This window comes from Cucurbita moschata, unplaced genomic scaffold, assembly GCF_002738365.1.
Source record: "Cucurbita moschata cultivar Rifu unplaced genomic scaffold, Cmos_1.0 Cmo_Scf00024, whole genome shotgun sequence".
In the NCBI taxonomy this organism is placed as follows: domain Eukaryota; kingdom Viridiplantae; phylum Streptophyta; class Magnoliopsida; order Cucurbitales; family Cucurbitaceae; genus Cucurbita; species Cucurbita moschata.
Genome location: NW_019268540.1, coordinates 2,970,402 through 2,983,113, shown reverse-complemented (window position 1 = coordinate 2,983,113; position 12,712 = coordinate 2,970,402). Strand labels below are relative to the sequence as shown.

The window sequence follows — 12,712 nt, the reverse complement described above, 5'->3', positions numbered from 1 at the left end:
TCGGATACAGAAGTTAAATGTTTTTAATTTTTATAATAATCTTAAAAGTAAGTTACGAGTAAGACTGTGTTATAACTCTATTTTCAAATAGGTCGGATTTACTCACCTAAACACTGTAATCTATGAATTAATCTAATATATATAACCCGCCCCTAATATTTAGGGAAAATTAAATATTCGATGGTAAAGAATCTAATTCTTGATTTTAGTCATATGATTAAAATTCTTTGGTCAATTGACTAATTTATAAGAATGTCACACGTTTATCTTACCTTATTTTTATAATATTAATATATTATATAGTTTTTGTTGACCCATATATAAAATAAGACATATTTATGTATGGGCCCTTCTAAACAGCCCGTTATGTAATTGGGCCGACATCCAGGCCCAAAATATCAATGTCCTTAGTCTTGTGAGACCTAATTCCCGAACCCCACCTACCTCGTTTTACTGAAGTTCTATCAATACAACACGATGCTCTTTTATTTTGTCTCTCTTTCTCGATTCGCTGAACACTTCCAATACCTCGCCACACCGATATCACAGCTCTACCTTTTTTTCGTAGTTTTCGAGCTCCTACGCAAAATGTCTGAAAAACTTTTTCAATTTTAAAGAAATAACTTTAGGCCCTCGAAACATGCGAGCGCCTCGCTACTAAAGTTGCAAGATTGAAAGGTATGAAGGACTAAGCTTCACCCAGTATGCAACTTGGTTTTTTGCTCGAACGACCCTAACGTATTAAAAAGAAAAAAGAAAGGCAAACAAGCTCTGTCACCATGTCTATAAAGCTTCATGCAATGAAGCCCTCCGTTACACTAACCTTAAGCTATAATGGCGGGCTAATGGCGGATATAACGAAGTATTAGTCCAAACCTAGAAAGAAAGAAGGATGAGTAAGAAAATCATCATGTACATGCATATACATATACAATACATACATACATGAAAGTTTTAGCTACGACCACATCGATCTCCTTAGGCTTATGAAGTTTTTTAATTTAATATAATAAATATACATATACATATACATATACATATATATATATATATATTACTTAAGCAAAATATATGAGTTGATTTTTAAATTAAAAATCATGATGTGATTGTGGAAAATCCAGAGCATAGTTTTTTTTTTTTAATATTTATTAATTAATTTTTAAACACAATAATAAAAGATATTTTTCTAACAACCAAAATACAAAATGTAAAAGGTTTTTTTTTTATTATTATTTTTAATTATTTTTTATATATATATTTATTAATTATTTTTTAAACACAATAATAAAAGATATTTTTCTAACAACCAAGTAAAATACAAAAAGTAAAAGGTTTTTTTTTTTTTTTTGTGAATATTAATTTAAAGAATATTGTCAAAGAAATACACTATAATGAAAAAAAAAACTAATTATTTTTTAATTTTGAATTTCCATTTTAATCTAAAATTTGACATTTTCAAAAGCTTTATTTCCAACTATATATATCATCGAGGAGAGCTAGAATAGGGGTAGAGTTTAATTAATTAATTTTTAATTTAACGGGAATAAAATTTTAAAATTTTGAAAAGTCTAGTACAAATATGGTTGGTCTGTCGAAAAAAAAGAACGTACATTTGCTTGAAACTGTTTGCAAATACTTGTTTTACGTATTTGACAATGCATAGAACCTTTAATTACGTCTCGACGAAAATTTGATCCATTACCAATATATTTCCTCGTTCGGTACTTTTTTTTGTCAATTGAATTGAATCTATTACATTTTTGTTCAAATTGAAATGAATCGGAATTGATAAGGAGTTGGTCAATCATACTCGAACATGTACTTATTCTAAGTGCCTATTTATTTTTCTATCGGTCTCTATGGATTGATCACGAGCCGAAATATGGTCAAGGCTCTCATATGTCTTGAGCTTATACTTATGAAGTTCGTAGCATTTTCTGATTTTTTTTTATAGTTGCCAATTAAAAGGGAATATTTCCTCAATTTTTGTCGATGGCCGCCTTTGGGAGGTTGCTAAAGAAGAAAGAAAATTATAGAGTTGTCACGTGCACGCAAATATAACATTAAAAAAAAAAAAACAACCCGAGAAAGAACTAGGGTAGAGTTTAATTAATTAATTAATTAATTTTTAATTAAGACTTTTTCTAATAAAAGTAAAAACTTGAGAATAAGTCTTCTTAGACATTGTCGTAAACTGAAAGACACATTTTACTTTTTGTCCTCGACACACTAAAACATTGACATAACCTCTTCATACGTCGATCGTTTTTTCTCTCCACACAGTAAACATTGAACGTCTTTATCATGTAATACTTTTCGTTAGAATAGTTTTGACTATGCAAAATGTCAAGAATTTTGACCGTAATAATAATCCGTTAATAAAATTTTAAAGTAATTTTGAAATTAAGAGTTTTTTTTTTTTTTAACAAATTTAAAAATTTAAAAAGGAATATTAAAATTTTTGAAAAAGCATAAAATAAAAATAAAATTGAAAATCAATCATAGTACAGAGTATTTTTATTGCTTAACAACTCATTCGGCGTTGAAAGTCACAATCGGTGAATGAATGCTGTGGGCCCAACGTGATACGCATGTAGCCCAGTAATCTGATGACGTCACCATGCTTACGTAATCAAAACCCAGTCAGCTGACTCGGCTCTTCAAGTTTTCAAACAAACCGCAACGACCCCTCTTGAGTTTCTTCCACGTGTGTACTTCTGGAGGGCATTATCGTCTTTCAACCACCTTATAAATATCTCGAGCCCAACTCGTACGAGAAATCGAGGAGATTTGGTAATGGAAAAGCAGAGCTTGAAGACGACGGGGAAGAGAGTGGCTTCCGCCGCCGCCGCCGCCGCCGTCGACGGAGAGGAGGAGGAGGAGATGAAGATGGAGGCGTTCTTTGCTCTGGTGAGGAATTTCAAGGAAATGCGAGATCAGCGGAGGAAGGAGTTGATGATCGGCTGCGACGGCGAGAAAGCGGCAGCGGCGGAGATGAGGAAGAGGAAGATGAAGACGGTGGAGAATCGGTCGGCGTGGATTCCGAGGTTTGAAAGAGAGGATTTCGATGAGGAGTTTCAGGTGAGAGGTCCGGCGAAGGAAGAGGCGGCGGCGGCGGCGATCGCGACGGCGAAGAAGAAGAAGAAAGTAAAGAACGAAGAGGATATTTTGGATCTTAATCTGTCTCTGTAGTTCTTTTTCGACATTTTTTAAGGACTTTTGTGAAAAAAAAAAAGAATTAATTAAATACAAATTTTTAATTTCAAAGAAAAATTTTGAACGTTTCTCTTTTGTACAAAATTTTATTATTAAAATAGTAACTTTTAAAATTGCAAGAAATCCCAATTGAGTTTTAATCCTAATTCTTTAATAATATATATATATATATATATATATATATATATATATAGACTTGTTATAGGGCATTTTAGTAATTTAATTCACATTAATGAGGTGAATTTTGAACTATTATAGGTAGCTCGTGAATGACGTGTGATATCGAGATACTTCCTTTATAGAGTTTTTCATACAATTCGATAACTTGATCGACCTGACCTATTTATTCTTTTAAGCTTGGGTTTGGGTTGAGTTAGAATTTTTAAAAAATCGAAAATGTGGTTTTGTTTCTCGGTTGACATCTTTCTATTAAACCTATCAACTCAAAAATTGGGTTACTCGTAAATATTTGATATTTGAATTTTATGAGATTTTAGTTATTAATGTGATAAAGTTGTGAATAAATAAAATTTTAATTCTTTTTTTTTTTAAGGAAAAAAAAAACAACCTAAGAACCCAGTTTGGTTGAGTTGTAAACTTTAGTTAGATTAGTCAGGTCATCAACCCAACGAACGTGAAAATTATGTACAGTTCTAGTCATTTAAGTTGAGGCATTGCCCGAGAGGACCGTTGCACTTAAGGTGCCTTTGTTCTTGGTAAAAAAATTGAGTCAGTGGGTCAATCAGCAAGGCAAGACATCCAAGATGTGAACGAACATTTTTGTCAACGATAATTGAAATCGAGATTTAAATTATATATATTTTAATCATGAATGTGTATAATTAGGAATGGTAGCTTAAATTTAGAAGCAAAGATTAATGATTTCAATACGAAACTAAAAAGGAGCCTATAAATATAAACCTAATTTGTGGGCCTTTAATTTTTACACGTGGCCCTAAGATTCCCTCCATAGGATGCTCTCTCCTCCTCCACTATATACCCAAGTGCCGCTACTGCCGCCGCTGCAGACGACTCGGTTATATCGTAGAATCTCTCCTTGTAACTATCTGAAATTTTCTACTTAATTTAAGGTCGCTATTGTATACATGTGGAAATATTTCATTTAAACTTTCATAAAATATAAACTTTCAGCTTAAAATACTGTCATGAATTTACTTGTTTTGAAAATACTTTTAAAAACGATACAACAAAAGATTAAATAAAATAAATAAAGGTTTAAATTAAAAACATCATATTCTAGCTTAAGTCAAAGAAAATAATACAGCTATTTTATGCATGTGTCATGGTCTCGAGTTGCGATGTCGTCGTCAGCCATACATGAATGTCTTGTCTTAACCTGAAATAAAGTAGCACGTGGATTGAGTATTTTAAGAAATACTCAATAAGTGGCCCACTATTGGAGGTTCATGCAAGAACATGCGAATGGAATGACGGGACCTATCTCGTCTATCTTTTTTTCCTATGACACTATTCTAATTAGGCAGCTTGAATGTGTACCATATATTCTACCCATAGCCCATACATGCATGTATGGGTTCACCAGCCAGTTCGCACACCGCTGGGCCCATTTTTTTATTGGGCGAGCCTTCTCTAGTAGCTCAACTTTTGCCCGACACTCATTAGAATTAGTAACCGTCACGACAGCATTATGTAAAACATAACGATACTTCGTTTGTCTAATGGATGTACGCGTCCGTAACCTCGTGATGGAATAGGGGCATCCCCCAATGCATGAGCACACATCATGCATGAGGTCCCAACATTTTTCCGTTTTCATTATCATTTAATACAACCCCGCTAGCATTGTGTACATATCATATCGTTTCAAATATCGATCATCATTCATATCATATTATTTCTCATTTTTCAGTTCTCATATCATACATAATTCTAACGGGGTTATATTTCATGTCATTTATCGTGATTTCATGTCATTCACATCATGCTGTATACACACAATTTAAGAGACATATCATAACGTTCTATGCTTTTAACATAACGTTTCATCATATACATATCATATCATAATATAACATATTGCATCACAATGTACCAAAATCATATCATGTCGTAAACACTTCGTGGTCACATCGTTGCCTAACTTATCATAGGCTTAACGTTCTTATACCTATCATAGTCATATTATTACATGAACGTACCTTAGTCATATCATCACAGGAACGTATCCTAACGTTATCGTTCTATCAATCTATCACAAACCTATCTCTTTCTACCCATAACCTAACCATATTCTTGTATCAATCTCTCATATCCGTAGCACTTCAGTATATAACCTAACTTTAATGTTTCATGAACGTATCTTACTCGTACATTTTGTTTTGTGCATCCTTCTCGTATCCTATCTCAAACATATAATTGAATAATTATTATCATACAATTCACATGTCATAACATATACATAACATGTCATAAGCATATCGATCCACAAACAATTCACACATATCAATATAAATGACACGTACATAACTACGGGGCACGTGTCAACATCAAATATAATCATGCCTATAGTAAGGCCAATTACCTGATTAGCTTAGACTGGTGTCACCAATATATACTTAATGAAATTTGATTCTGCTATTTGAAATCCAAATCAACCTATATGAGCCCATGACATCAGTTTCAAGTTCGAACTCTATAAAATTATTTCTCTAATTTACCTCGTGTGGGTTGAGGAGGGAGAGAATGAGGAGGGAGAGAATGAGGTTGGATGAGACGTTAATGGAGAGAGAGATGGATAAGTTTTTTTTAAAGTAATCTCTTTTTTAGTTATTTATTTATTGATTATTATTATTATTATTCTTATTTTGACATAATTTTTTATAATTATTTTTATTTGTTTATTTCTTTTTATTATTTATTTGTTCTTGAGCTATTACACTCGACTCTTTGGGAAACATTCACTCACTATATTTCTTAATATCCTCCATTTACCACATCACGAGCGTTTACAAGAGATCTCAGACGCTTGCTTAAAAAGACTGCTACACTATACCTTTCGATTCAACTTAACTATAGTAGTCCACGTCACTTTTCTTCTCTACTTCTATATTTATGTCTAGAGATGTCCATTTAACTTGTGTTGACCTGTCTCGAATGGGAAGGAGAATTTTTGTTTAAATGTGGAACGAGGAATGAGTGTTGAGAGATTTCTCCCCGTTAGATAAATGAAGATGGGAATTATATTTTCAATCCCGGTCTACATCTCCATCCTCACACCACTCTTTATGTACAAATATAAATATAAATAAGTATAGGTATGAGCTCGAGATATAAATTAAAACGAGAGGTGTGAACGATGATTTAAATAGCTAAGACGTGGAGACGAGGAAGCCACCCGTGAACATTTCTACTTCTACTCGCTTTCTTCATTTAGTTTTGTAAAAATACGAGAAATTCTTTTGTATATTTGATCTGATTTGATAATAGATATCTATTACGTTATTAAATTTTTAATTTTGTATAGTATAAATTTTTGAACTCATATATACAAATTAATTTTGTGAATAATATTATAAATGACGTAAATAATATTTTAACTATAATTTTGGTTGACATTTCTATTTGACCGTTGGGATGAAAGCATGATGTTTTGGAAACGGATCAATACTATTCCAATTCCGGATACAGAAACTGACCCGAGATTCGAATTTTTTTTTTCCCAAACAGCACTTACAGGCTAAGCAACGTTATAACGGCGTCACTAAACCAAACGGAAAATTTTAAAAAACAAACAACCGATTCAAACAAACGTTTCCTCACGTCATGACGGTATTCAATTTTTTAAAAGAAAAAAAAAATTATTTCACCTTATAAAAATAGAGTCCTCATGATTTGCGAATGCGCTTTTGATCGTGAAGGACAGCTTCTCTCTTGCACAAGAGAGATCTATCATTCTATTTGGGGCCGATCGCTCAAATCCGCTCTCTTTAATTCTCGTAGGTTTTTCATTTGACCCCTTCTCTCATTTCTCTATAAGATCTGTCAAGAATTCTGTGATTTTTACCCTTAATTTTGATTCCTCCTGCTTGGATCTGGGTGATTTCCTTATTTTTCTCAGCTTGATTAATCTTTTGTGCGTTTTGATTCATTTTTATTATCTGATCTGGATTTCTGTTGCACTGGTTCGGCGTTTTGTATTGGATCTAATCTGAACCTTCTTTCCTTTGAATTTCGTTGGGCGTGTTTATACCTGGATTTGTATTGATTTCGTGGAATGCCCGTGTTTAACCGATTGCTTGGTGGATACGGTTCCTTGGTGCTGGATCGAGCGTCTTATTGGGGATTTTTTTTTTTTTTTTTATTGATTTGTTTTGTGCTATAGCGATTGCTTATTTTTGGTTTGAAGTATGGACGAACATGACATTATGGTCTTGATTGCAGTTTCTTTTGAATCTGGACTATTTGAACTTTTGAACTTTTGGATTTTCTGCACAATTTTGGCTGATTTAAGTATCTGATGTCGTTGTATTTTAATGGATACTTGTTCTGTTTTTTAGTGATGCGAATTTGTTGTTATTGTGTTCAGTTTCCGTGAAAAATGGGGCTGTCTTTCACCAAGCTTTTCAGCCGGCTCTTTGCCAAGAAGGAGATGCGTATTCTCATGGTGGGTCTCGACGCAGCTGGTAAGACGACGATCCTTTACAAACTCAAGCTGGGAGAGATTGTCACCACCATTCCCACCATTGGTAAGTCGTTGTTTTTTCTCTTCAATTGTTGATTTTATTGAATAAGGAAGATGGATTTGGTGTTTTCTGTTTAGAACAATTTGATGCTTTGTGTCTTGATCATATGCACTGGACATGGTTATTTAACTTGTTTAGTTCCCTGTCTGTTTGCATCAGCATCATCATTTCACAGAATCAAAATCATTCTAATGAATCGAGTTGTTATATTCTTGAGGCGATGAATTTGTGGATCAACATTGGATAATTAATCTAATTAAATACCTATGTCCTGTAATTTTGCATTAAGTAGAGGCTATGCCTTTCTGTTATAGTTAACCACTAGATTCCAGGCATGTGATTTTCTTATAACCATTGAAACAGTGATCTGTTCATAGACGACGTGGTTTGATTTTACTGCACATTGTTGTTCTGATTTCTGTTAAAGAAACCTTTTGTGATTATGTTTTTGAAAATGGAGAATATGATATCAGAAGCATGACTGAGTAATGACTGCAGGTTTCAATGTTGAGACCGTCGAATACAAGAACATTAGCTTCACTGTTTGGGATGTTGGGGGTCAAGACAAGGTACATTGAATCATCCCGTTCTTCGTTGTTGCCTTTCTACTTTCTCTGCTCGAACATTCTAGGTGCCTTCCCCGCAATTTTAGTATAAAGAACCTCGAGTATGGTATGCATGTCATTTGATAGATGATTGTTTTTAGTCCGTGGATGTGATTGATAACGTGTAATATGTCAAGATATGGCTTCACATGTGACCTGTCTCTTTTTCCTTCTCGTACCGAGCCTTTTAGTCATAAAGAACATTAGCCTTTTAGAATGTTGAGATTGTCGAATACAAGAACATTAGCTTCACTATCTGGGATGTTGGGGGTCAAGACAAGGTACATTGAATCATCCCATTCTGCGTTGTTGCCTTTCTACTTTCTCTGCTCGAACATTCTAGGTGCCTTCCCCGCAATTTTAGTATAAAGAACCTCGAGTATGGTATGCATGTCATTTGATAGATGATTGTTTTTAATCCGTGGATGTTGATTGATAACGTGTAATATGTTAAGATATGGCTTCACATGTGACCTGTCTCTTTTCCTTCTCGTACCGAGCCTTTTAGTCATAAATAACATTAGCCTTTTAGAATGTTGAGACCATCGCATACAAGAACATTAGCTTCACTGTCTGGGATGTTGGGGGTCAAGACAAGGTACATTGAATCATCTCGTTCTGCGTTGTTGGCTTTCTACTTTCTCTGCTCGAACATTCTAGGTGCCCTCCCTGCAATTTTGGTATAAAGAACCTCGAGTATGGTGTGCATGTCATTTGATAGATGATTGTTTTTAATCCGTTGATGTTGATTGACGTGTAATATATTAAGATATGGCTTCATGTGTAACCCGTCTCTTTTTCCTTGTCATACCGAGCCTTTTAGTTATAAGTATTGATTTCACTAGCCAGTCCTAAAACTTTTTAACTTCCACAGACAAATAATATCTAGTTGTTCTCTTTATTTTCTTCACTGATTTGATGTTTGTTTGTTCTGTTCCAAGATCCGACCATTGTGGAGGCATTATTTCCAAAACACTCAAGGACTTATTTTTGTGGTGGATAGCAATGACAGAGACCGTGTTGTTGAAGCTAGGGATGAGCTGCACAGAATGTTGAATGAGGTACTCATAATAAAATCTGATTATCAGACTTTGATGTAGCTTTTGCAAAAGCTACCACAAATAATTGTGTTCATTCTAGTTTGTTGTCTAGATAATAACATGCATTGAACTTACAGGACGAGCTGAGGGATGCTGTGCTTTTGGTATTTGCCAACAAGCAAGATCTTCCCAATGCCATGAATGCTGCTGAGATCACTGATAAGCTCGGTCTTCATTCCCTTCGACAACGTCACTGGTACGTTTGACTATCATCAAACTCTGAAGCACTTACGAATTCTTTTGTTGGCTTTGTGAGATCCCACGTTGGTTGGGGAGAAGAACGAAGTATTCTTTATAAGGATGTGGAAGTCTCTCTCTAACAGACACGTTTAAAATCTTGAGGGAAAGTCCCAAGAGGACAATATCTACTTGTGGTGAGCGAGCTTGGATCGTTATAGGCTATAACTTTAAGGTAACACTACAATATCTCGAAATCCCATTTCAGGTACATTCAGAGCACATGTGCCACATCTGGTGAAGGGCTGTACGAAGGACTCGACTGGCTCTCAAACAACATTGCCAACAAGGTAAACAACAATATATATTCTCAAACAACATTGTGCTGAGTTCTTAGTAGAGTCTAAGTTCAGCTTTTGTTCTAAAATGCAAAATCTTAGCAGCTCCCAGTTCAACAATAAGATAAGATTGTTTATTTTTTCCTCATTTGCAGGCGTAGATGGCTTGCTTTGAGCTTGGATTGCTTCTGGAAATTCAAATTCATGTCATTTATCCCTTCGTTTTTGAGCATTTTTGTTGCATTACCTGATGATCTATACGATGTTCGTTTCTAGTCGTTTCTAGTCGGACATGATTCCTAGGTTGCCTTTGGATTCTGAATAATTGAAGAAATTTTGCAAGTGTTTTCTCATGTTATCGACTTAATAGCATTGTTTTTATGTAATGAATTAATGATGTTCTTAAATAGATATATTTGTACGAATACCATTTTCATTATTTGGAATGGATTGCTGAAAATGAATGAACTATATCTATTTAATTTATGTGCCACCCGAGTGACAGAATTAAGAATGAATGAACTGAATCATATTTCAATGAGAGGAATCCTAGGGATAGAATAACTAAGAAAGTTTTAAAATAATTGAAAGTCACTATTATAAAAGTACATCTTCCTTTTTTGTGGCTCAATCATAGAAACTCTATGATTCTTAATACAATGTCAATTTATTAGATACTATAATTTCATAATATATGGTATCAGGTATTCTTGTCTCTCAGTATTCTCACTCTTAGAAGGCTCGAAAATGTTGAATGGCAGAGTGGGTTCAGGTCGTTTTAAAAGGAGGGTAATGGGTTGGATTGTGCGGGAGGTTCGGTTTGCCCTTGTTGAAAATCGTGAGATTTTTGGATGAAAAGGACTTCGAAAAGAGAGTCAAATAATGTTTGAAATTGTCGGACTTCGAAAGAGAGTCAAATAGTGTTTGAAATTGTCGGGAGGATAGGGGCTGGCGATGTGCTTCAAGCCGAATGTGAAAAGGTGATAAGTTACTCTGCCAATAGACTTGAGAATAGGGTTTTAACGTATTTAAACATGATTAATTTTTCTGAAACTTTTTACAAAGAATTATATAAATCACAATATTGAAATTAAATAGGAAAGAGTGAAAAAAATGAGCGTAGTTTTATAGTGGTTCGGTCAAACTCGACCTATTCCACTCTCCAAAACTCTTGGAATTTGAATAAAGAACTTTCTCGACTCTTTTCACGGATCAGAGTCAAACCGCTACACCGCTCTTTTTACGAGTTCAAGAGTAAACTTAATCCTTTTCATAGCGCATGAACCGCTCTTTTTACGAGTTCAAGAGTAAACCCAATTCTTTCCATGACGCATGATCAAACCGATACATGCATTTGAATTTGGTAGTAACACACAACTCTCTCAAAGAGTAGATTTACAATTTTGAGTACTCACAGTACAATAATAACTCCTCTAAAAAATAAAATGAAAGAAAAATAAATTTAGAAGCTTGGAGAGAGCAACAAACAATAGAGAGAAAAGAATTACAGAAGTTGTGTGTTAAAAATATGGAGGAGAAGAGTTAAGAGTAAATGGAGTTGCGTTGTCGAGAGTTCTTACCTCTACTGATGCAAAGGAAATTAAATACGACGAGATTTGAAATATCGAATTTAAAAAAGAAATTCAAAAAGAAATTGAATGATTAATAGTTGTAAGGCTCTTAAAAGATGATCTAAAGGCACAAAATAAAGTGAGAGTTTGAAGAAGACAGCTTCAAATAAGCTGAGTTTACCACAAACAGACGCAACTTTGGGCGGTTGAGCCAACAGATTTGCTTCTTTAAACTTCTTTTTTGTCTTTCAAATCAACCTCTAAATTTGCTGAACATTTATCCTTAATCCATTCAAACTTTACACGTGTTCATAAAACATGTTACACGACGGTACGGATTATGTTGGAAAAATCTTTTTTATCCATACGAGATTTTAGATGGGTGACCCGAACAACTTGAATATATAGTTCACAGCCCGACCCTCTATTTCCAGTTGAGTTGAGTTAGGTTATTCGGTACTTCTTTTTTATCTTTCAAATCAACGTCTAAATTTGCTAAACATTTATCCTTAATCTATTCAAACTTTACACGTGTTCATAGAACATGTTACACAACGGTACAGATTATGTTAGAAAAGTCTTTTTTATCCATACGAGATTTTAGGTTGGTGACCCGAACAACTTGAATATATAGTTCACAGCCCGACCCTCTATTTTCAGTTGAGTTGAGTTAGGTTATTCGGTTGTTTTTTTTTAATTATTTAAAAAATTCTTACTTATTCTCGATATATGTTTCATTAATAATTAAAATCTCATATAACTGCATAATATCAAACATTTATAAATCATAACGTATCTTACAAATATTAATGAATTTTAATTTTTAAAAAATGTAGGGTAGGGTTAGGTTAGGCTGTAACCCTATGCTAGGTTTGGTCGGATTGATTCGACCAGAAAGATGTCAACCCACCAAACGAACTATATTTTCAAATTTTCAAATTTTAAAAAATTCAACTGAACAAGAAAAAAAAAAAAAAAAAA

The 12,712-nt window shown here is 33.9% G+C and overlaps 2 protein-coding genes across 2 annotated transcripts; both read left to right on the top strand.

Annotated features, from left to right (window-relative positions):
• Positions 1-2,708: 2,708 nt before the first annotated feature.
• Positions 2,709-3,238, top strand: LOC111460992 (protein NIM1-INTERACTING 1). The gene has a single exon (XM_023104405.1). It carries the CDS (start codon positions 2,797-2,799, stop codon positions 3,190-3,192), a length of 396 nt encoding a protein of 131 aa, XP_022960173.1. The 5' UTR covers positions 2,709-2,796; the 3' UTR covers positions 3,193-3,238.
• A 3,828-nt stretch (positions 3,239-7,066) lies between these two features.
• On the top strand, positions 7,067-10,599 carry LOC111461139 (ADP-ribosylation factor-like). The gene is made up of 7 exons (XM_023104635.1): positions 7,067-7,193; positions 7,784-7,943; positions 8,439-8,509; positions 9,487-9,606; positions 9,723-9,841; positions 10,091-10,172; positions 10,316-10,599. Exons 2-7 carry the CDS (start codon positions 7,796-7,798, stop codon positions 10,319-10,321), a joined length of 546 nt encoding a protein of 181 aa, XP_022960403.1. The 5' UTR covers positions 7,067-7,193; positions 7,784-7,795; the 3' UTR covers positions 10,322-10,599.
• Positions 10,600-12,712: the final 2,113 nt, after the last annotated feature.